Source organism: Psammomys obesus, unplaced genomic scaffold (genome assembly GCF_907164565.1).
Source record: "Psammomys obesus unplaced genomic scaffold, mPsaObe1.curated_primary_1811, whole genome shotgun sequence".
In the NCBI taxonomy this organism is placed as follows: domain Eukaryota; kingdom Metazoa; phylum Chordata; class Mammalia; order Rodentia; family Muridae; genus Psammomys; species Psammomys obesus.
Window position 1 is genome coordinate 17779210 of NW_026596079.1, and position 25655 is coordinate 17804864.

Genomic DNA, 25655 nt, shown 5'->3' on the forward strand with positions numbered 1-25655 from the left:
GATTTACAATAGCTATTTCTTTACTAGGAAAAAAAAAAAAAAGAAAGGTTTTCAGGTGTTTCTTAAGACTCTGATTCTTCACCAGTGGTGATTTTGCCTGCACAGGACATAATTTCATTTGTCATAACAAGGTGTTGGAGGCCTCTGGCATCTCTGTAGTGGGCAGAGGCCAGAGATGCTGCTTGTCATCCTGTGATGTACAAGGCAGCACCACAGCAGAGGTCCACACAGCCAGGGTACTGGGAGTGCCAAGGCTGAGAGACAGCAGAGAGGGTAGGAGAGATGGTTCATGGCGGCCATGAGGAAGGGGATAGCATGGGCTCGCTTGGCTGCAGTTTTTAGACACTTTTGGCTTAGCACCTGGAATGAAAGATGCAATGATTAATTTAATTCTGTTTTGTTCCTTTCTTCTCAAGCAACGAAAACAAGAGGTGGCATAATGCTATTTTTACCTTGTCAAGGTGCCTACCAACTGTATTCCGTTCTGTGACTGTGACCCCAGCTGGATGAGTCAATGACAAACAGGATATCCCCCCTCATGTTTTACTGGTGTCATCTCTTGGTGCTTCTGCTTCATCTCAGCCTATTAGTAATGTGTACGGGGAGGGAGGGGGCAGGCTGCATACCGGTTTGCCCTGGTCAGAACCACACCTACTCATTTGTGTCTTAGTACTGTACTCAGGAGGAGGAGATCCCTTGTCCTGCCTGTAGGACACCATGGGGCTGTGCAGTGGGGGCCCTTGGAGAAGTGTGATTGGACTTCAACAAGTTCAATACAGAGGAAAGATTATCAGTGTTGGACCTAAGGGCCTCTGGAGGGTCAGAACTGGAGCGGTGTGAGCACTAAGGACAGGCGACTTGACATAGCCCAGGAGTGGGATGAGTTCCATGCTGGCTCAAGTTCTCGGGGGAACCACCTGTTGCCTAGTGTACACATAGGCTGGAGTTAAACATCAGCTGGGTGGCTATATTTAGGTTATTTTCCAGCCTCGAGATTCTGATAGGCTGATACTGCTTCCCGATAGCCACCTGTCCTCAGGAGGGGTTTCAGTCACCTGCCTCCCTCCTTGTGCTGTGTGGGACAGGGAGAATAGATAGAGCCATGTTGTATGGGCAGGTGACCCAGGAGAGAGCCTTAAATGTCCTGGGTTTTGTTTGTTTGGCTTTTGGTTTTTTTGAGACAGAGTTTCTCTGTGTAGTCTTGGCTGTCCTGGAACTCACTCTGTAGACCAGGATGGCCTCCAACTCATAGAGATCCGCCTGCCTCTGCCTCCCGAGTGCTGGGATAAAAGGTGTGCACCACCACCTAGCATTTTCTGTGGTTTTCAGATTTGGACCCACCATGTACATAATACTGACTCTAAGGTGTAGGCGTTAGATTCTGTGAAACGAGTTCCTGTTTGTGTCTGTGGTCATCTGCAAGATTATAAGGGATAGGGCACATCTGAAACCGTTTCCAGGCTGTTGTCTGTCTGTGTCATATATATCAAAGGACCCTACAAAGGAAGATCGCATCTGCAGATTGTTCCCTGCATGGTTGGAATTGGGTGTTTGGCTCATCCCACTGTGACTGATTGCTGGCTTTGTTCTGTCATAGGGGAGCTATCCAGTTTGGGAAGATTTCATAAACAAAGCCGGAAAGCTGCAGTCCCAGCTGCGGTAAGTAGACAAATGAATTCCACAGGAAAAGGCGGTGTCCTTAGACAAGATAGAGGGAGGTGGATCAGCACACACGTCTTGGTTAAATTTAGAAGTGTCACAGATAGAGAAGTGTGTAGCAGACTCTGCTTAGAACAGTACCAATTCATAGTGTCCTACCCCCACCACCCCCTTAGTCCCATGTGAGAAATCAGGCTCCTTTCTGCTTTGTCTCCTGGGAATTTTCAGAGTTGAGTACATAGGGTAATGATGGATCATTTATGTGGCACCCGCTGTGTGCCAGGCATTATGTGAACTTGTCAAAAGTCTCAACCCTACAGGTGAAGCAGTTTTCGGCTGAGTTTTACTGATGAGGAGGCTGAGGCACAGGTGACAGTGTGTATGTACCTCCTAGAGATGCCGTCAGTAATCGATCAGGATGGAAACATGAGCAGTCTGGTTCCAGAGGCCAGGTTCTTTCTCGCCCATCTGTATGTTCTTCCCACATGCAGAGTTTCCGTCTCAATGTGGACCAGCACACAGTCCCGTTTACATGAAGTATCTAGAAAGATCCAGACAAGTCCTAGTGGTGGTCAGCTGGGCCAGGGGTGTAAAAGGAAACTGACCACAGATGGGTTGACAGGGGTCTTTTCTGAGATGGTGGGACTGTCCCAAAGCTGGGCTGTGATGATGGCTGCGTAATTCTACGTTTGCTAAAAGCCACGGACTCAGACACTTAGAAGTTCATTTTATGCCATGAAAGTTATGCCATGAAAAGCTGCTCAAAAAACCGATCTTAAGAATCCCGTGTTGCCCAGTGTGCCTGTTGCATTATCGTTTGCTGTAGTAGACGAAATACCCACATGTCAGAGTGCCATTCTTTTGAAGTCAGTGTCGGAAGAGATATGGGAAGGATGGTACACTTGAAAATTACTGTTAGGATAATTGTCACTAGTGAATTTGGGGTGTGTGTGTGACAGGTTGCTTAGAGATGGATGAGAATGGATGAGAGAGTGGGGCGGGGGAGCAGTAGGTAGGGGTGTTCTAGGAAAGAGAGCCACACAGGTGAGGGACAGATGAGGGAGGGTAATGTGACATTTCTGAGCCCCTGACAGTTCATGCCAGAGGCTGCTGTTCAGAACTGTTGCCTCCAGGCACACGGCTCCCATCTGGCGTGGAACTGGGCAGGAGAGCATAGGTTTCTTTCAGCCTTAGTTGTGGGGGTATTTGCAGCCTTGTATGTGACCCCCAAATAGACGTTGGACCCTGGACATGTTCCTTTTCCATTTGTGGGGTCCCTCACCATCTCCCTGATTTCTGAGCTCGATGGTCACCTGAAGGCTTTGCCAGCCTCCCCTCATGGAGCTGCCTTGGAGCCCTGGCCCTGTCTCATCCACCGCTCTTACTTCAAGGAGTTTATCATCCCTCTTGTAGGAGGTCTCCCCATGAATTAAAGCATTTACGTTTCCCCTTCTTTTTTCTTGTCCAGCCTCTGATTGTTTGATGGGCTTTCAGTAAGGACCTGCAGAAAACATTGTTTTCTTTTTCCCTTCTGCTGCTGGAGCTTGAAGTAATGAGCTCATCACCTGTCTTGAACATAGAAAGTAAGACTCCAGCAAGACTTGCATTGCCCGCTGCCTGCCCCTCATCTAGGTCTTCTGAGGCCAGGGACCATTTCTTTAGCAGTGTTACCACTGCAGAGGCAGCACATCTGTCTTGGGGTGTTTAAGCAGAATCACTCACCCCTTTAGCTCTTGGTGGTTTCCTGTTTGCCCCGTGCTCAAGGAAAGGGCCAAGATGTCCTGCATGATATCAGAAAGTGCAATGTGACGGTCATTTAAAAGCAGGGGGCCAATGCCGGTCTTTCGTAATTTTTCAAAATTGACCAGCATTGTACTTTGCAGTAGAACTCCAGTGACTGTAATGGACAGGACTTGACTGTAGCTGTCTCATAAAATGTGGTTGGTTTTGGCACTGTGTTGAATGAGAATAAATAAATCAAGGCAGCTTGTCAGATACTAGTCGTAAGTCAGAATGAGCTGTTTATAAGTCCCAGGATATTTGATAAAGATAACTTTTCCAGTGTTTGCATTTGATGTCAACACTTTAAAAATGTGCTTCAAGTGTGTGTTTGTGTGTGTGTGTGTGAGAGAGAGAGAGAGAGAGAGAGAGAGAGAGAGAAAGAGAGGGAGAGAGACTTGTGTAAATTGAACAGAATGTATTCTTGATCTATCAGAAACTTGAAATTTGGCCTTAAGGGACCATACTCAGAACCTTTTGTTCCATAGACACTGTTGCTATGTTTAAGACATACCATTTCTGTTGCTACATTCTGAACTCTGTTCTCCAGTCCTTACTCTTTCTGTAGTGACTTTGCCTTCTTAGGAAGGCTCAGTAGAGTCATATCATGAATACTTGAAGAATGCATCGGTCTCTGAGTTCGGTTTGAAGTCCTTGCGTGATAGGGGACTTCTGTTTTGTCACAGAGCAGCCTGGGCTGCTGTTTGTTTCCCCAGTTCATGATAGTGTAGGCCACAGAGTGCCCAGTGCATCCATCTGGTACAGCTTAAGGGCATGGGTCAGAATTAAGGAAAATTCCTAAGGCATGAAATGAGCCTTAATTCTTCCCGTTGTTGCTTTTAGGACTTCGGAAGATGCAGTTGAAAGAGCATCCCGAGGCTGAACAAAACGAAACAAATGAAACCAAAAACCCAATCTTAGTCTCATGTTAGTTGGGATTTAGGGAGAAAAACTGTACCTAGCTAGCACGCTGTGCTACAGTGGGTTAAGCTGAGGCATCAGTCACTGGTACAAACTAGTGATCTCTAAAATCTCTTTTGGTCTCAGTTTTCCTTTTTTGGCAGTGAATTGCTGAACTTTCTGCTCTCCAAGATTTGGCTCCCTGCCAGTTCACGTGTGCATATATGATTTTCCTATTCCAAAGCTGATGTCACCTGTGCCATCTATACTTTTAGTGATAATTTCTTCCTTGAGGATAGAAACATCTCCTTTTCATTTCTTTGCAAAATGATGCTTGGTAGTTTACACAGTCAGACTGTTACTGGGGTTGAATACTAGGGAAAAAAAACCCACTATCTACTGCTGGATTGTTTTCTCTGGAAGGTTCTGTTCACTGTGTAGCAGCGGTTTGAGCCCAAGAGCTGTGATGAATCTGCCAGTGAGACATTCCTCATGCTTTTGTTATCTGTTTGCATTTTAGGACAACAGTAGTAGCAGCAGCTGCCTTCTTGGACGCCTTTCAGAAAGTGGCTGACATGGCCACCAACACACGTGGTGAGCAGATGGAAGGCTGCCTTCCAGCACTGACTGAATCCTGCACATGGGCCCTCCCCCTGGGTGGTTTCTTGAGAAGATATGGCTTTAGTTATCAGAGCCTGGCTGACTCATAGTTTTCATGTATTTTTAACTCTGTGGGGTTTCACATATTAGAATTTGTAACTAGTTCTCCAGATAGGGAAGCACATGGGAAGACTAGGCAAGAAAGGAAGGGAGTCCCTGTTCTTGATGAGGTGTCCTGCTGTGGGCATGGTTACTGGAGTTACTTCTCCGTACAGAGCCTCGAGCGGCACCTGTGGTCATGCTGTGTCCCCTCCAGCACTCCTTGCCCTATGCTCCTCCATGTTCCCTTGTGGAATGTGAAGTCCTAGAGATGATTACATAGCTACTGTCTGGGTTCTCATCAAACGAGGAATCCTTTTACTACAGGCAGAGCGCCCCGGGTGCCAGTTCCATCTCTGTGTCCCTAGTCTTTGGCTGCTGAGCCCACAACAAGAGACTGATGTAGTCCTGATAGTACCCCACAAGACAGAGCGTCCAGAGCCCAATTCATATTTCAAATATGTTTTTGAAAGCAGTGATCAGAAGGTGAAATCTTTTGAAAAGATTTAATGGTTTCAGAGGGAGGATAACATGTGAGAGGCACCAGGAGAAAGTGGGTACTTTTAGGTCTACCTTCAGGCAAGGGTGTTCCCCCTCTCGGTTTCCTGTAGCCACTCTCTTGTGCCTCTTCCTTGCCTGGTCATTCTGGGCTCCATCATTGCATGCGTGGCTGAGTATCTGCTCTCTCACTGTCCTGGTGGCATTGGGAACTTTGGGTATTTACAGTGATGGCAGGGGTTGTTCCCAGTAGCTTCAGTAGCCCATAGCCATCCACTGTAGGCAACTAATTAAATATTCAAACAGATTGAAATTCCAGCTTTGTTTATTTCAGGACTGTCATGAGACCATAAGAATCAGTGTTTCCCCCTTGTCCCTAAAGAGCACACAGTTTGAATTGAGTAGGGACACTGAGACGTGTAAATAAAGAATGCCAGCGCAGAAATAGTATGTGTGGTACGGTAATAGCTGAAGCACAGAGTGCCAGGGGAATATAGGAAAGTGAGCAATTAACCCAGTTCAGGGAATCAGGGACTTGGTCCCAGGGGAGGTAGCATTTTTCCTGCTCTCTGGGATGCCAGCAGTATTGCAGAAGTTTTCACGGAAATATGACAGTGACATCAGCATTGAACCCCCTTTATCTGGTCTGTCTGTGTGGTGGTGGTGGTGGGGTCATAACCTAGATACATTTCAAATGCGTTTGAAATGATTACCTAACTTACATGTACCTGTTGCAGAAACTTGGGGAACTTTGACTCTAAAGAACTTAACATGAGAACCATTATTGGCTGCTGTGGCGTGTGACTATCCATCCACGCTGTATTTCCTTCTCACCTCAGCCAGATCTGGACTTGTCAGCCACTGTGATATCTTTCCATAGCTGTCAGTCATACATACTTTATTTGCTTTGTGTGTGTTTGCTATGGTGTGTGTGGGAGCGGTCAGAAGACAGCTTGCAAGGTTGGTTCTCTGTTTCTAGCCTGTGGGTTCAGGCTCAAACTCAGATCTTCATTCTTGGGAGCAGGTGAGCCCTCTTTTCTTTTCTTTTTTGTTGAGACTCTGTCTTCTGTAACCAAGGACTGCTCTTGAGCCTGTTTTGTAGCTGAGCGTGACCTGCTTCCACCTTCTGGGTGCTGGTATTACAGGTGTGAGCCATCCTGCCCAGCAACGGATTGCATTCCTGAGGCTGTAGGATCTAGAATATGTTTGTAGATTTTACTAAAATCTAAATTTATTGGGTGGATCATAAAAGAGCGACTGGAAGGGTGACCCTGATTGTTTGTGATTTCCTGTGGTAAGAACCTGAGTTTTTGAAGAGGCTGCTTTCAGGGTGCTTCTTGGTGGGATATTGGAGGGCCTGGAAATTCTCAGGCTTCCAGGGGAGGGAAAATAGCAATTGTTTTTTTTTTTTTTTTTGGAAAAGAAACAGGAAGAGGTTCTTTGTGGAGGTAATGGGTTAGAGCCTGGGCTTTGGGGACGATGTCTGTGGCTGCAGGCTTGTATGTCACTGTGAACAGACTCCTGTGTGACATAGCTCTAAGCCATTTGTTTTCAGGTCACTGTGGCAGCACAGTTTGTTTAGAATTCAAATGCACAGTTACTTTCTTCCATTGGACATGGGAACTTGTATGCCTTAAAGAATGTGTGTCTGACAGGAGCCGTTTCCATGGTGATAAGAAACTTGGAAGTAGTTCATATGTCAGCAGTTTAATTTTTAGGTTGTTTTTTTTTTTTTGTTTTTTTTGTTTTGTTTTTTGTTTTTGTTTTTTTTTAAAGGGAAACTTAACAAACTCTTTACAGGAAAAAAAAAATTAAAAACCACATTTAGCGTCTCCCCTCGTGGAGATTAGGTTTAGCGTCCTTTACCAATATTTTTTTATCCCTCCCCAGGAAAAATTAAAAAAAGGCTAGCTTCATATCCACATGTATGTGGTTCTGTGTGAGCTTTCTCAGATGTCTGCTTCCAGAAAACATGCGTTGATCCCATGCTTTTACTCCATACTATGGTACCCTTGCCGTTCCTTGCAGTACCTGTAGATCCAGCTTGTTCTTCCTAGTAGACAAATGGAATTCTAGTGCCAGGATAGAGCAAGTTCTAATTATTATACTGTTGCTGGCTTTGTGTCTCCCCAAGTTATTTGCTGTTACAGGGTATGCTGCAGTGAATGCCCGTATCTCTGTGGATGTCTGTTTTGTGTGTGTGTGGAGTGTATGTATTTGTGTGTGTGTGTGTGTGTGTGTGTGTGTGTGTGTGTGTGTATGCGTGCGTGTGCTCTCTCGTGCACGGGTGCACAGGTATGTGTGGAAGCCACAGGTTGATGCTGGGTGTTTTCCTTCATTGCTCTCCGTCTTATTTTTGTGCGTGTGTAGTAAGTGTGGACACATTCCTGTGTGTAGGTGTGTCTCTGGGTGTACAGACGCATGAGGGTCAGAGGTCGGCCACGTGTCTCACCCCTCTGCACCTTATTTCTTGAGGATCTCTCGCTGACCCTGGATCCCATCATTTCAGCCTGGCCGTCTTCGCCTGTGCTCCAGCTCTGGATTACAGGTGCCCGCCGCTGTACTCGGCTTGAATGTGGTTGCTGGTTATCCAGACTCGGGTCTTCATGGTTGTGCAGCGGCACCGCCTCTCCAGCCGGGCGACCTCTTCTTAGTAGTACCTGTGTCACCAAGGAGAGGATGAATCAGTAGAAGGCTGTTCACGTGTTTCAGTGCTATTCACTCGGCCAAAAGAGTATCCTGGCCTAGTTTTTTTTTTGTTTGTTTGTTTGTTTTTGCTTGAAGGCTTTAGATGTTGTATTTTAGAATTTCCCTAGTTAGAAATTGGTAAAAGAGAATTACTACTGCTCCCCTCCCATCTTGTTTTCCTCTCTGTCCTTCCTTCCTCTCTCCTTCTCTACCCTCTTCTCTTCCCTCCCTCCTCCATGTCTTTCCCTTCTTCCCTCCGTTCCTCCTCTTTAGGTTTTTGAGGTGTAGAGTCTATGCTACTTGCTGCAGCCATACTGTGCAGTAGCACGGCAGAGCGCTGTATTCCTGTCCATCTTAGAACCATTAGCCTTTTCCCATCTTCCTTCCTTGCTACCTCCCCAGCCTCCGATAATCCCCATTCTATGTTCAGTTTCTCCAAGACCAACCGTTTAGAGTCCACAGGAGTATGATCACCTGATGCTTCTGTTCCTGATGAGTTCATTGTGGGTGATTTTCATTTCCCTCCATATTGTGTTTAGTGTTCCCTTTTATAGTAGATAGCGCCCCCACTGAATGTCTATACCGTATTTCTTATGTGTCAGGTGACGGTCTCCATTTCTTGGTTGTTGAAAACAGTAGTGCTATAAACAGTTGCAGATGTGCCTTCCTCCCCTCTAATTGTGTCATTTCCTTCCCTTTAATTCCTTTCCTTGCTAGATCATGTGCTAGCTATGTGTTCAATTTTTTCAGGGTCCTCCAAGTGACTGTACTAATTTAAGTTCCTACATATTCAGAAAGAGTTCTCTTTCCCCATATCTCTGTCAGCACTTTTTTTTTTTTTTTTTTGTCTGCCTGTCTGCCTGTCCGCCTCTCTTTCTTTTTTTTAGGGGTTTTTAAGACACGGTTTCATTTTGTAGCCCGGGGTGACCTAAAAACTCTCACTGTAGATCAGGCTGGCCTCGAACTCAGATCCTCTTGTTTCTGCCTCCCGAGTGCTGGGATTTGCAGTGTGTGCCACCACCACTTGGCTTGTCCTTTGTGTTTTTAGTAGTGGCCATTTCACTGAGCTGAGCCATGGTGTGTCCTTGTCATAGTCTGCATTTCCAGGGAGCATCTCTGTGGTTATCCAGACATTAACTGTAAAAGGACTTCTCTACTTGGCTAGTGTTCAGAATTTCAAGATCATTTTAACTAGGTTTCTGGATCTAAAATAATAACATTTTGTGTTATTTTCCAAAAGAAACAGCTCTGAAAGATTTTTTTTGTCATTTTCACAAAATCTTTAGCATGAGTTATTAGCAAAATATACTTAAGAAAAATTTTTTACAGGTGGTTACTATGATAAACCCCATCTATTCATAATACATGCATCTTTTATAGAATATTAAAATCTGAACTTTATTTTGATCTTGTTTTTCTAAATAAACTCGTATAACTTGGCTATTTTCATGTATATATTGAATAATAATGAAATGATAATGGAATTTGACTTCATGTGAACTAGGCACAATTCTATATGTTTAGTTTATACTCTGGAATTAACATCTCATTTATGTAAAATAAGAAAACATACTCTTTTCTCTAGATTCACTGGCCACAAAGAATTTAGTTTGTAGGCATTAACTACACATCCCATCTCAGAGTTTATGGCTCTCTAGAGTTGAGAAGTGTTTGAGTCGGTGGGCATGTATTTGTCTCGGTCAGTTGCTGAAGACTGAGGAAAGTAAAGGGAGTAAAGAAAAGGCTTCTGGGTGTGCTGCAGTGGGGCCTGTGCTGGCGAGACATCTGGATACCTGTAGCGCCGTCTGAGCCGGGTGCCCACTGCGTGCAGCCCCCCTCTCTCAGCCCTGGCCCTCTGTGGCCACGGCACTGTTTGCTTAGATCAGCAAGGGCCTTTGAAGAGCACAGTGCTGTGTGACTTTAAGTTTTGCATGTTTGTGTGCCTCTGTAATTACTTTCACATCTTTGAAAACCCATCCTGGAGCCTGTGCAGATGGTGATATGCCAAGTTTATCCCAAGGACATCAAAGTTCCTGGAAGAAAAGAAACAGGTTCCAGGCAGACTAGATCATGTTTAAAAGTGAGCATGGCTTTAATATTGAGAATTGTGATTGCTAACGTCTTTTGGCTATGTCCTGGGGGCTGGACTCTGCGCTCAGTAGTTTGCATGTAGAGTTGCCTCTTCTTTGTTATTGGGGATCCTTTCTAAGACCCACATTAGATGCCTGGTGTGTATGCTTTCTCATCTGCATACATTACGTACATACCGTACATACAGGCATGATTATGACAAGATTTATTATGGTCATTGGGCATAGTGAGATTACTAACATCTAATAATGAGAACAATTACAACAATGATGCTCCAATAAAAGTTATTTAAAACTTACAAATTGTTTCTAGAATTTTCCATTTAATGTTTTTTTGTATTGTGGTTGATGTGCTAATAAGTAAAACTGGGTAAGGGCACCCAGTGTCTTTTTGTCCTCACAACACTCTGTGTTGTAACTTTCATGGGACAGAGTCAACACAGGTAGTGTCAGACACTGACGCAGGTCATGTGGCCAGTGAACTGGTGCCCTCCTAGAACCTAGGCCTGAACCAGTAAGTTAGGCTTTCTTATGGAAGGAACTTCTGGCCTTAGCATGTGTTATGTTTGGTTTTAAACTGACTTCATCTCAAAGGCACTAAAAGCCCCAGTCCAGGCTAAAACAGAGTAGCACCCTGGTGTGGAGCTGGGATATCTGGGTTGGACTTCTGGCTATTCTAGCTGTGTAACCCTGAGTTTTAATTTTCTCATGTAAAAAGAGCTGGGGGAAGGTGTCCCAATATAAGACCAGCAAACCCTCTTTCTTTCTCTCATAATCCATGCTGCATAAGTCTTGTTCAATTGATTAAATATGAATGAAGTTGGGTGGTGTAAATTTCCCTTTCTAATTTATCTTCAGAACTTTTACTTTGACTCGGGGAAGAAAGGAATAGAGGAAGCAGCATTAGTCAGAAGAAAATGGTGGATAAGAGCAAGAAAAGGAAAAAGAAAAAAAAGAAAAGAACACTGGAACCATGCCTGGTGTGGTGGTGCAGGCCTTTAATCCTCAGGGAGGTAGAGGCAGAAGCAGGTGGATCTCTGTGAGTTCAAGGCCAGCCTGGTCTACAAAGTGAGTCCACGACAGCCAAAGCTACACAGAGAAACCCTGTCTCAAAAAAAGAAAAGTGGATGCCAGAGATGGGCATTTGGGCTGGCTTGAGTTGTGGGGATCTTACAGTTGGAGTTGTGGGTGTTGGAGACAGAGCAGGAACCAAGCGCCTGTCAGGTATGCACTTTAATCAGGGAGCCTAGGCCTCCTAGGCAGGGAGGAAAAATCTTTGTGGCTTAGATTTGATAAAGCAAGCTTGCTCCTCTACGCCTCCAGTGACTTCAGTGCACGATGCATATTTTTAGGGTGTGTTTTTTGCTAAATATCCCCTTTTGCACTTCATGGGCATGAATCGTCATCACTGAAGTTGTTTGTGTTCAGATGTGGCGAACAATCAGATGGGACTCTGGAATCCATTTCAAAGCTTCCCAGGAGACTTGGCTTCCTGGTGAGGTTCGTTTATGTTGTCCCTCGAGGCCTCTTGCCATCTGCTCACAACCACCTGTTGCATGGCATCTCCACCCAGAGAGAAGCTCCTCCTCCTAGACCGTCATGACCTTTGGTCTGCTTGTGCATGCACATTCTTCCAGGTGTCCCCTGTGCTGAAGATCCTCCACGATCCAATTGAATCCTACTGCCTATGAAGCCTTCATCTCTGCATGTCTCATGCAGGGACACTCAAGGGCACGTGTTGCTGTTGGAGCCTTGCTGTCACCACTGTCTACACAGACTGTAAAAGGCGCCAGCTTAATACCTGTGTTGTGTTCCTTTTTGGAGGGTGCCCTGAGTCCCAAATGGTCATTTATGAATTGCTGACACTGTTGAACAAATGAGTGACTGTATACAGCGGCTCTCCAGTTCAGAGGGCATTGGTGGATCCTGGTGAGGAGGCTGGGTTCCTCTGGGTTCGGGAGCCTACTGTGTTTGACATCTGGACAGAGTGCGCTTGACAGTTCAGAATGTGAATGTTGGTGACCCCTCTTTGAGGGTTCCAATGTGTTTTCATGTGTCACTGTAGCTGGAAGTCCCAGGCCCCATGATGAGGTCATGGTGCAGGGGTGGGGTGGGAGTGGGGTTGGGGAAGAAGGTGGCCACCTTCGCTTGGCTGGTAGGGGGAAGGGAGGGAATCTTCCCTTGCTGGGCAGATGGTGCCAGGAAATTTCCGAACTTCAGCCAAGCTGCCCTTGTTTGCCCCAGAGTTTTAATTTAACCAGATTGTTCAGTTGAGATTTCAGTAGCCTTTAACTTCTGAATGACTTTAGTCTTGGACTCTAGAACTTTCTTTTATGTAATTAGAGCCATATGACTGCTACCTACAAAGTACTTCAGAGTCTCAAACTGAAAAAAATATATATATTAATTAAAAAAATAAAAAGGTTCTTCTTGAAAGCCCAGAGCTGAATATTAAAACAAAACAAAACCCTCTGGAAATAACTACCTTAAAGGAATTTGATCACATTCATTCATTAAACTTAAAACTGCCTTCTGACAACCTGTGGCTCAACCCATGGCTAGTGTTGGAAGCTGGCTTTGTTCTTTTGGGCCACTTCTTTATCCTTGGTTACTTTCAGGCACAGGAGAGAACCCCTGGAGAATTTGAGAAACAGGTTAGATGCTAGTTTCTCCTTACAAGCCTCACTTAGCCATTCAAAAAACTCAAGGTTAGCATATTGTTTGTTTGTTTTCCAAGTGGTCATATTCCAGCCAAGGCTTAAGATGTAGCATGAAAATACAAGAAGGAGGGCTTTAATGTAAAACGTGCTTAAGAAGCAGAGGAGAGACTGGTTTGTTTTCCTTGCAGTCCTCATGTGTCTGTTTCAGGCTCTGGAGCCTTGGTTTCCTAGAGTGTGGTTCATTGTAGTTGTCTAGGGAATGGTTGTTGATTGGCTGAAACATTTATGACATGCTGCTCTCCACAGTTTGCTCACAGGGAGGGACAGGTTAGCTTAGTGGCTGAAGTCTCTAATGGGAGGGAGGAGGAGGTGTGTTAGCCTCTGTGTGCATGCCTGCGTGTGTGCATGTGTGTGATTGAAGATGCTTTGGAAAACACTATGGAGTTTGGTTTTGCTGTTTTAAAGTTGACCTTTCAGTTTTGACTCACATGAGTTATACTCAGGAAACCTTGTCTCCAGTAGTTTTGCTTTGAAATGTCTCATTGCTGTATTGTACGTGGGTGTGAGGCAGAAGAACAAAGCTATAAAAAATAAGAATTTCATGCAGTGTTCAGTGAAAGAGGAAATGGGTTGAGCAAAGTCAAAGCACTTTTTTGTTTGTTTGTTTGTTATTCTTTGTTTGTTTGTTTGGCTTTGCTTTCAATTGCTGTCCCCTATGCTAGGACATGGGGACCGATGTCACTGTAGTAGCTGAAATGTGCAAACTGGCCTCTTAGTCTAAGCAGGCTCATTCTGTGCAGTAGAATTTCTTTGATGGTAAAAATAGTCAGAGTGTGTGTGTGTGTGTGTGTGTGTGTGTGTGTGTTTGTGTCCAATATGGTAGTCACTGACTGCTGTAGACAGCATGTCTGAAGAACTAATTTTGTTGGGTTTTGATTTTTTCTCTTCTGTTTTGTTTCTGAAGATAGGTTTTCTCTGTGAGCTCTGGCTGTCCTGGAACTGCCTCCTCTGCTGGCTTTCAAGGTGTGCACCCCATGTCTACATGAGTAATTGGATTTTCTTTTCTTTTTCTTTTTCCTTTCTTGTTTGTTTTTTGAGACAGGGTTTCTGTAGGTAGCCTTGGCTGTCCTAGACTGGCTTTGTAGACCAGGCTGACTTCAAACTCACAGTGATTTGCCTGCCTCTGCCTCCCAAGTGCTTGGATTAAAGGTGTGCACACCCATGTCCTGAAGGAGGGAACTGATGACTACAGCTTGTTCGCTAGCTTCCACACTTGTGCCAGCCCCCAATACACAAGCCAACAAATACATGTAATACAAAAACTCAGGGAGCTTTAAACAGCTGCATGACCTAGCAGCTCCCGTGACGCAGCAGATGTTGTGAAGGTACGCTGGGACTGCCGAGGAGGCTCGTTTGGCTTTCACAGTGCCTCTGTTATGTGTCGGGAGCCGTCTGGTGGATGCCATCTTCTGTTAGATTTACTGGGAGTTTACTGTGTAGCTCGAGCTGTCAGATGCCATGGTCAGTTAGAGCCTTTGCTTCTCAGGCATTCAGTGAGTTAGATTTGGGTAACCATGTGGGCAGTGGGGGACTAGAGAAAGAGGTTCATATAAACAGTGGTTCCTAATGTACCCCGCCTCTCTGTCTTACTGTCACTCCGGTTCTGTGAGACAGGGTCTTACTATGTAGTCTAACCCCAGCTAGCCAAGCTCTAACTATGAAGACCTTCCTGCCTCTGCTCTCTAAATACTGGGATTATGGGCATGTAACACCATACTCGGTTCCCCCTCTCCCCGTTTTCCCCCTGAGACAGGGTTTTTCTGTATCCCTGGATGTCCTGGAACTCACTCTGTAGACCAGGCTGCCTGCCTCAAACTCAGACATCCTCTTGCCTCTGCCCTCCAAGTCCTGAGATTAAAGGTGTGTACCACCAACTGCTGGGCTTTCCCCCCTTTTAAAGTATGTCTATTCATGTGTTGAGGGATACAGTTTCACTCTGTTAAAATATAGGCTGAGCATCTATCGCTGCTTGGTGAATCTGGAATCCAAAATGCCCTAAAACCTTTTTTAGTGAATATGATACCACAGTGGGAAATACCATACTACAGAAATTTATTTCATGCTCAAGATTATTAAAAATAACATATAAAATTGCCTCAAAACCATGTTTACATAGGCTGTATATGAAACAAATGAGTATCGTATTTAGACTTGGGGTCCTGTCTCCAAAGCTTGGGAAAAAAAAATCAGCAACTTTAAATACTTTGGCTCCATTTATTCCAGTCGGTCAGTGGAAACTGGGGACAGTCATACAGTGGTGAGGATCATGCTTAGGGAGAGAAGTGCCCCAGACTACGTGCAGATGCAGGAAGCCAGGAAGGCCCAGCTTCTGAGCAGGTTAGCCTTGACCTGCTGTCTATCCTGGGTATGTGAAGAGGATTTCATGACCCAGAGGAGGGTGTTTCTGTGAGATGATTTATCTAGAGTAGGGAAGCTGGCAGTGCATCCAGGATACCGAGCTCTGCGGAAATGCCCTGCAGTCACTCTCTTTGAGTGGAAACTGTTTGGGAGGCAGGCATGCCTTCACATCTGTATGTGTTGGCCGCTCATAACTATGGCTGAGTCACAGGAACACGAAGAGTGACTTCAGGGCTGGGTCATACCAGACCAACAGCCCCTTGTCTATCCTCTTATCCTTTTAAATGTGATTTGTTGCCGGTTGTCAGATGAAAGAACGGGAGCTTTGGACTTGGACTTAGAGCCTTGTCTAAAATGCCGAACTCGGACCTCTTGCAGGTTGGCCGGCTTTCATCCCCAGCCAGTCTTTACTGTGCTGACAGCTTGTCCTGTCCCGACCTGGGAGAGAGCTGCAGTGGCTTCACAAACCTTTGTCTGACCACCCTCACACCATCCTTACTTTCTGCATGTGTATGCATACACATGTGTATATTTATATATGTACTCATACACACATTTTTATAGTAGGTATTGCTATAGTCTCAGTTAAATAAAAGTATGAGTAAAGAATGTCTCTCTATAAAGAATATAAAGGTCTATAGAGGTTGTTGCTAATTATTATAGTAGCTAAAACCTATGGCCATTAATAAGTAAGCACAGACTCAGGATAAATTCCACAGCTTCTAAGCCCTCCTATCCAAACGCTTTTGAGCTGAGACTGCAGTCTGCCATGGTACCAGGCTCTGTGTCACCCCTACAGGCGCACTGCCCTGGTGTGTTCCTGTATTTGATATGTTCCCACACTTTCTGGAGCCATTTTGACTTCCCAGAATGGTACATTAAGTCATGTGTATTTGGCTTAGGACCCGCAAGCTTTAAGACATGGCCTACAAATGGAAAGCTATCTTTTTTTCTTACTTTCTGTTCTTTGGTTTATGAAATCCAGAGTTGGCATTGAGTCTGGACAGTAGGAGATGATGTGATTTTGACAATCTTAGAAATCACACTATACACGAAGACTAGAAATATCAAAATTCACTAATGCTTTTATTATATATGTTATATATAAATCTGTATATAGTAAAGCGAATCTTCAGTTTTCGGTCAGCTGTTTGTGATGAGTTTGGAGGTGGTTGACTCTGTATTTGATTATATAAGGGCAAATGTCTGTTCTGGCTTAAGAGGTGGCATCCTTCTTAACCCTCCCCCTCAGATCTTTTCCGATATTAGACGAGTGGTTGATAACAGCAGCTGGCCTTGTTCTGCACGTGGCCTTTATTATTGCTCTTTGGTTGGGAAATAACAGTTGACAGAGACACAGTGTTCATTGTGGTTAACCAGCGTCTGCCTGGTTGGTGTTTGGCTTTGAACCGTGTGTTCCTGAAATAGCGCTTGAGAGAGTATCGGTCTGTAATTCTGGAAGGAACCAACCTGAAACCTCACTCTCACTTTACGGAAGCACATGATGGATGGCAACCACATTTGTGTTCTGGTCCCGGACATCGTCAGCGCTAACCAGGAGAAGAAGCATCTGCTCTTGTTCAGTCCAGCGCTGTTCCCCACCTCAGTGAGCATGTTTGTCCACGTGGCCCCTGTTACGGTGCGTGCGGGACTCTCTGACTTTGGTTGTCAGCGTTGGTGAATTATGGACGTTGGTCTCAGCCGTTGTGGAGAGGAGGCAGGAAGGTTTGAACTTGGAAAGGTGGTGTGTCTTTCTGGGTGACTGATTTTTATCTGTGCCATGTGGTTCTCTGTGTTAGGCAGTTTGCATCATGAAATAGGTCAGTCAGCTGGTGACCCCTTCTAGCTTACAGGGCCCCTGGGCTGCCCGGAGCTTAGTTCCAAACAGAGACCACTGCCTTGCCTTCTGTCCCATCCTTTCCATCCCAGCTCACTAACTTGATTTTCCTCTGGCCCACCACACTGAAAAACCTCTGTAGCCTCCATCAGTGAAACACTGATTAACACTCATGGAAGAATGTGCTCGCTGTAGTCCATACAGATGAGGCAAGGTATTCAGTTGGGTAGTGCTTTCTTGTGGAAGTCATTAGTCACAGTGGCATGAGCTTGATTTGGCCTTCCTTGCCCGACCATCTCAGATAAAAATAACAATGTGGAAGGTACATGCGACCTTGAAGAGACTTGACGTCACACCAGCAGCATGTTTCTGGTGTGAATCTGTTCTGCCACAATGTGCAGCCTTCTTGCCCTACCCTCTAAAGTTCCAGCTCAAAGAAATGTGCAAATGTGAAAACCACTTATGACATCATATTCACTTAACACTTGCAGGTTCTTTTACTGTAGGAAAAAAATGGGTTATTGGGAAATAATTCATGAAATAGCTGATGAATATGCAAAAGCTCTTCTGTCACCAAGAATCTGGAGTACATTCTTTGGATGCATATAAGGAGATTTGACAGCTTGAAGTTTTTATTACATTTTATTTGTGAGTGCGTATATGGTATGGGAGGGGGGCCATGCCATGGTATACAGATGGAGTTCAATGGGCAACTTGTGGGCATTCCTTGGCCATTTTCTTAACACCATGTGGATCCCAGGGAACAAGCTTTGTAAACCACTGAGCCATCTCACCGGCCCTTAATTTTTTAAAAAATATTTAAAAAAAATATTAAAAAACTCTGTGCACCACATGCATGCCCAGTGCTTGTGGAGGTCAGAAGAGGTCATTGGGTTCCCTGGAACTGGAGTTAGAGGTGCTTGTGAGCCACTGTGTGGGCTTTGGGAATTGAACCCACGTCCTCTACAAAGAGCAACAAGTACTTTGAAACGCGGAGCCATCTACCCCATCTGTGATTTTTTTTTTTTTCTTTTTAAAATTGAACCTAGGACTTTATCATACTCTATTATCTTTAATAGAAAGTTGGTTCTTCTAATTTTTTTATTTTTTAAATATTAATTTGGTTTTTCGAGACAGGGTTTGTGTTACCTTGGCTGTCCTGGACTCACTTTGTTGGCCAGGGTGCCCTGGACTCACAGAGATCCACCTGCCTCTGCCTCCCTGAGTGCTCGGATTACAGGTGTGTGCCACCACGCCCAGCTGGTTGTTTTAATTTTTGATAGCTTGAAGTAAAATTTAGCTTGAGGAAGTTGTTTGTTTGAAGCTTGTCTGCTGTCTCTCCCTCCCACCCCTGATCTTGATCCCTCCCCTTCTCCTCCCTCCCTCTGTTCTCCTTCCCCACCTCTCCCCAAGCCTTCCTTCCTGTAGAGATCGGCTCTCATATAGATCCCAGGCTGGACTCAAATTCACCATGCAGTCAAGGATGACCTTGAGCTCCCAATCCTCCCTCTAGCTCCTACTTGCTGGGCTTTCAGGTGTTTAGTTTATAAACTCCCAGGGATTGAACCCAGAGCTGAATGCATGCCAGGCAAGGACTCTGTCATCTGAGCTACATCCCCCACCCTTCAGACCTTCATATACCCCAGGTAGTGTCCAGTGTATGCCTTTATTGGCGAAGCTGAGTCTTTGCAGTTGCAGCACTTGCCCTGGGGCACAGGCTAGTAAGGAAGAAGTGGATTGTGGCAGCTCTTGGCTTCTTGCGCTCACTAAGTAGCTGTATGCTTTGACTAGTCAGTTTCCTGGTGAGGATGTGCAGGTGGGAAGTGAGAGGGCTATGGAAAGAAATCTGTCCTGTGCTTTTCATGGACTATTACTTAGGAATACCCCCCACTCCCACCCCTGATGTTTATAAGGAATTCTTTGGTCATCTGGTATTACAAACAGTTTTCTGCTTTCATTCTGATCCTTTTTTATAGAAGCTATTTTTGTTTTCTTTTAGCTTTTTTGGAGGGGGAAATCTTTGCTTTTTTTTTTTTATTCAGTTGTTAAAGTTGTTGTAAGGTTATTAACAGTAAGAATAGTTTCCCTCTTGTTTGTATAATCTTATAACACACACTCGAGCACACGCATACACACACACATACACAGAGAGAGAGAGAGACAGACAGACAGAGAGAGCTATTCCCAAATGTTTACACTCACTGTGAAACTCTTCATTCTAGTAAAAGACATGGTTCTGGAAATCTGCAGTGTTTCCTGCTGTGTATGCCAAGGCCTAGGGACTTAGGTTACCATGGAAACTAATATCCAGCTGCTGGATGGTACTTCCGATTAGAGCTGCATTGGAGTGCGTGTCACAGTTAAGTACAATGATGCTTCTTCCTCTCTTTAAAATTAGGGAAGGGGGAAGGTGGATGTTACAAAATAGAGGAAAAAAAACAAAACAACCCACTGCTCTGCTAAGGCCAGAAGAAACCCTTAGCACACACCCTGTCAATGCCGTCCTTTGAATCAGGGTGGGGCAGTTTCCCGAAATAGCCAGAGATGCCTGCTCAAGTACAAAGAATTGTGGAGGGGACCATGACAGTCCCTTTCCCTGTACTGTGCTCTGACAGGACTGACCCCTGGCATTGGCCTGCAGACTCCAGCTGCTTCTGCCTCAGTCTGTGCCAGAAGGGCTTGTATGGCAGACAAAGGATGTGAGCAGCCTGAGCTTCATGACCCCCACCCCCAACCGCTCAGAACCATATCCAGAGCCCAGGCTCTTGTACCCGGATCTCAGCCCTTGAGCTGTGATCTTGTCACGTGATCGCCATCTGTGCTGTGGAGAGGCGGGTGCTAATTATGAGAGCCGTACTTCATTTGGATGACACAGTTTGAACCCAACTGCAGCATGTGTTCCGTGTACTGACCTCCCAGGAGTGGTAGCTCTCCTGGACCCTGGACCCAGGTTTATGGGGTGGGGGTGGTCTGCTTGGAAGATGATAGTGACCCCAGGTGCCTCTGCCCATCCTCTGGCTCCTGCTAACGATCCTGAAGAAAAGTGACTTTGCCTCTATCCCAGTTTAGATGGATGCCTGTTGCTCTGGCATTTGCCTTTCCAAATGTGTTTGCATAAAGCAAAAGTGGGGAGTTGATGTCTTCTAGAAACAGGTGCCTGGAACCTCTGCCTTCAGGCGTTCAGCCAGCCTCAGCTTTGAGCATTTACCGTGGGTCTTAAACCTGCACGATTCCTACCAGCTCAGGTTGCAGGAGGCTGATTTGTAGATGTGGAACCTGGCTTGGTGGTGGTCCAGGCAACATGGCCACATTGTTGTGAAGCTGCACAGCTTGGAGTGTCTGGGTCTGTGGTGTGTTTTGGCCCTATGTTCTTTCTGTCCTTGGGACTGGTCATACAGAACCACGTCATTAGAATTTAGACCAGGGTTTCTTTAACTTCAGCACTGGTTCAGGTAAGATCATTCTTTGTGATGGGCCAGTCTGTGCCCATCAGTGCCTGGCAGTATCTCTGCCTTTTCCTTCTTATAGGCTGATAAATAAGAAAAGGCCTCTAACCAGTGTCAAGAGTCTCTTGAGAGTGAAAAACACTCCTAGTTTAAAAACCTCTAAACTGGACCTTTTAAGTGTTGTTACTGGGAAATTTAATGGAAGAGAGGTTACGCCCTTTTCAAAGCACTTGTAGACAATGTGCGTCATTATGCTAGGCCTGAAATTTTTTTTTTTTACATTTTTATTAATTTAATTTTTGTGGGGGGGAGCATGCAATAGCATGCATGCTTAGGTCAGAAGGGAACTTAGGAGAGCTAGTTCTCTCCTTTGATCACATGAGTCTTGGGGATCAAACTCACACTGTCAGGTTTGGTGGGAGGCGTCTTTACCTGTTGAGCAATCTTGCTGGCCTTTAAGCTGGGTTTTTAATCGTGTATAGCTAGGTAATGATTTTAGAAGTTTGACTAGACTAGGCAGTATTTCAGCTAAGAAACCACCACTGTCAAAATTCCATGTCACATTACAAACAACCACTTTCTCTAACACGGAAATGATGAAGTGAAATGACAGCAGTGACAAAGGATACAGAGAGTATGTGATGGTTTGAATGAGAATGGCCCTCCTGGGCTTCAAGTTTGCATACTTGGTCCCTGGTTAATGGAAATGTTTGGGAAGGATTAAGAGGTGTGGCCTTGTTGAATGAAGTGTGTCACTGGGGGTGGCTCTGAGGTTTCAAAAGACTCAAGCCATTCCTAGTGCTCCCTCTCTCTGCCTTGTGTTTGTGGATCAAGACGTGAGCTCTCAGCTGTTCTGCTACCATGCTTTTGCTCTAACCCTCTTAAACCACAAGCCAATTAAACACTTTGTTTTTTAAGTTGCCTTGGTCATGGTGTCTTGTCACAGCAATAGAAAAATAACCAGGACTGAGTATATGGCACCCCAAGACTATGGAGCTGCCTTCCTGACACAGCCTGGGTGGCAGCTGCTGCAGGCCTCTCCTCCTTCCTCACTAGGTGACCATGGTGGTGAGTCCATTCTGACACACCTAAGCTTTGTTGTCCATGAGGTGTCTGTCCAGTTGATATGCCTGGTTATCAAGGTAAGGTAACTATGGGACTCAAATAAAGTCCTGAATATGAAAGAGTTTCATAATTGGTCAAGTTTCAGTAGCTCTAATTGGAGATTGGTGCCCTCATGTCACATGACTTCTGGGATCACTGCCCACTGTCAGACCATAGGCTCTTTGGGTCTCTTAGAGATGCCTGTTCGTTTTTCGCATCCCATTCTGCCCTGCTTACCCTGGTCCTTTTCTAGCTTCTTTGTGCATGGCAGTTCCTGTTTTACATCCCCCAACCCCTGACTGACTGTGATATTTGCAAATTCTGTAGGCTAGATTACTGTGATCTTTGTGATCATTCCAGTTTGTAATGTAACAGCTTCTAGTTATCATAAATATTTACCCATTGTAAGTGTGATAGCTATCAAGGTAATGGTATTTTTGGTCAGATCTAGGTCCTGCGTGGTGACGTGAGTGAATTTGGAGTTTGTGTTTGCCCCCCTCAAGTATTGACTGTTCTGGTCCCCTGCCATGTGCCAGCATGTGCCTCCGCTTTCCTCCTTTGCGCCCTCAGACTCCTCTCTGGGTCTTCCTTGGGCTGTCCCTCCTCTGGGAGCCTTCTCGCCCAAAGGGTCTCCTACCAGCTCCACCAGAACCTGGGCTTTTCTGTCACGTCACTGATCCTGATGTCACTGGTTCTGTCACTAGCCTGAGAGTCACTTCAAGGTGAGAACTCTCCATTTAAGAATAGAGACACAATTGTTTTTTGTTTTCTTTTAAAATTTAGCAAATTAATATACACAAAATTAATCATCTTAAGGTAAACAGCTCAGTAGGGCTTAGCAGAGTCACGTGTCACAGGTGTAACAGCATGCCCTCTGGTCATGAAGCATTTCATTACTTTTGATAAAACCCCAAACCTGAGATGATCAAGGCTCTGGGCTTGGGTAGCAGCTCATACCATGAAGCACTCATTTCTTTGTCTTGCCATTTCCCCAGCTTCTAGCACAGTTTTCTGTTTTAGCCATCATTTCATCCCTGCTTCTTAACATATGTGCTAAATGAAACTCAAGTTTCTTAATAAGCACACAGAATACTAGGTTTCATTTTGGTATTTTCATCTGTACTTTATTTTATACTTTGTTGAGCAAATGAAGTGGGTTTTGCATTTGCATTTATTCTTTTTGCCCACTTGAGGGCTGTGTAGTGGGGCTATTATCATTAGGGAAGCTTCTTCCAAATATTTCACTAGAGCTAAAGAGTTCTCTAATTGTCTTTCTAGAGCGCCAAAGAAATGATTCTAAAACCAGAGTTTTTGTTTTTTTTTTTTTTTAGTTATTATTGTTTTTATTCTTTGTGCATGGGTGTTTTGCCTGTGTATAGATGTGTTCCACATGTGTGACTGTTGCCTGAGCCACCATGAGGGTGCTGAGGATCAAATCTGGGTCCTTTGGAAGAAGCAGCCAATGCCTAATGTTCTTAACTGCTGAGCCATCTCTTCAAACCCCACATATATATTTTTTTAATTAAAATAATAAAACCGTGTGGGTGTTTTGCATGCAATTGTCTATAGGGAGGAGCACGTCAGATCCCCTTGGATTGGAGTTACAGAGGATTATGAGCTGCCATGTGGATGGTGAGAATAAAACTAGTTCCTCTGGAAGAACAGTGAGTGCTCTTAGCCACTCATCCATATCTTCAGCCTCTGCAATCTTGTTTGGTAGTTTATCTGCAGTGTCTTCTGTTGGGAAGACCATTGCCAGACTGCTTCCCCTGGCACACTAAGGCATAAAGAACAGAATCTCTGAGGCACTGTAGTGGTGGGCATACATACCCTGTAGGATGGTAGTTTTCAATTAGTGTTTACTTCATGGGAAGAATGAAAGTCCAGCATTTTATTTTTCCAGATATTAATGTTTCTAGCCCAATTTTGTTCGTGAATCATTGCTGTTTTGTTCATCTATTTTTTTTGTCTCTTTTTGTCTCATTCACAGCTGACAAGATGCTGTTCTTTTCCTCTGCTCTATAATTTATAAAATCGTATTTCAGTTGGCTTGAGGAGAATTTACTTAAGCATAGTTGAGCCTTTAAGTTTTCCTTCTGGCATGGACAAAAGCATCATTAATTATGAATATGAATTCCTTTTGGAAGTGACAAGATTGAACATTTCCTCCTGCTAGTAACCAGCTGTCTCATTTTGATGCTCAACAAAGATGGTTTAGAGATTATTTTTCATGGCTGAGGCATCACATACTAAAAAAATTAAGATGCTAAAGAGAATGCAAATAGTTTATGTAGAGAAAAAAAATAACAAAGGTTTTTTTTTTTTTCTCCGTTTCTCCTTTCCCCCCCCTATGTTTCCATTCATGAGAAGCATTTGTGGACTTCAAGTTTGGGGTGGGGTGCATACCAGTGTCCAGCTGTATCTTACACAAGTCTGTCTATTCACATAGGGGGTTCAAGAATCCCAGGGCTCTGGATTTGGCTCTCCAGAGAACTTTGGGCTTTGGTGATGGGGTGGGAGTAATGGCAGCCTCCACTACCTGCTAAATATTCTCATGTGTGGTCACACAACACAGTCTGTTACCACCATGGGCTGATGGACTCAGGTTCCAGACCTTTGGGCCTTTGACCTAGTATCTAGATCCTGGAGTGCCCACTTGGCTATTACCTGACTGTCTATAAGGTAGTTCCTGTTCTCTGACCCCTTTACATTATCTTCTAAAGCCTGAATCTGGTAGCTGGTATACGTGTGTGTGTGTGTGTGTGTGTGTGTGTGTGTGTGTGTGTGTGTGAGAGAGAGAGAGAGAGAGCATGCATGTGGTTGAGCACGGGGTCATGTGGTCACATACCTGCTTTAAAGAGCATGACAACCCAAGTCTGTTGTTAATAAGTGAATGAAAATCCCAGCCATTCTATTTTACCAACAAAGACTCAGGAGCCAGATGCTGGGGTTAAAGCCTGCTAGCTCAAAGAGGCAGAGAAAACACCCAGCTGACCTTCCTTTTCTGCTCATGTCTGTATGAAAAAGCCCAAAAGACTCACTAGCGCAGCTGAGAGCCCAGGAGGAAAAGGCCCCAAATACCCAAAGCCAAAGACTTGCTAGCTCAAAGTTCAAAAAGCCCCAAAAGCCAGAGAGCCAGAGAGCTAGAGAGCTAAAGCCAAAGCCAAAGAGCTAAAGCCCAATAGCTAGAAAGCTAAATGCTCCTCCTGCTTCTCCACGCTGTTTAAGTACCCCTCAACTCAAAGTCCTTCCTACTCTTTGATCCCTGTCATCTGGTTTCTTGCTTTGCTTCTTCAGCTAGGGTTAACTTTATTAAATCCTGTACAGAAAGTTCTTGGATTAAAGGTGTGTGATAGGGTGCAACCACACCAAACATGACATACAGTTTTACAGTTCACAGTTTTAAGGTTCACAATGGTGTTCAGTATCCTGCAACATAAGTCATTTCCCATAGTCATTGTTCCACACAGGAACTGCTGTGTCAGCCCAGCTGTCCCAAGCTGGCCTTGGCCTTTGCACTCCACCCAGTGGCTGGGCCTCTACCAGTCCAACTGCAGCTTGTTTTGCATCGCAGGGTCAAAGTGTCCACTGGGGTCTCAGCTCCTCCGTGTTTTCATTTTGTACAATGAGGCTTTGACAAAAAGATTTTTGTGGTTGCTTTTAAGCAAAGTAAGCCAGGCTGGAGGTTGTTATCAGCACATTGCCCACCACCGTCCTTAGCAACCTTCCACAGGGTGCAGAGCCCAGCCCCTTCCTGAACAGCAGCTCTTTGTGATCCACAGAGAGCATGGCTATCCTCCAAGCTGTCTCTCCCTCCAGGGTAGATAGGAAGGCCATCCCTCAGAAGGCAAGCCCACAGGAGTGACAGAGAAAGGCC

General features: G+C 44.9%; 1 protein-coding gene across 9 annotated transcripts in view; it reads left to right on the forward strand.

Annotated features, from left to right (window-relative positions):
* Positions 1 to 25655, forward strand: part of Mtss1 (MTSS I-BAR domain containing 1) — a 141998-nt gene that overhangs the window by 22155 nt on the left and 94188 nt on the right. For all 9 annotated transcript variants that reach the window (XM_055626725.1, XM_055626728.1, XM_055626731.1 and 6 more), the window contains exons 2-3: positions 1598 to 1659; positions 4859 to 4932. In XM_055626725.1, coding sequence (XP_055482700.1) covers positions 1598 to 1659; positions 4859 to 4932 — 136 coding nt within the window. The remainder of the gene's footprint in view (positions 1 to 1597; positions 1660 to 4858; positions 4933 to 25655) is intronic.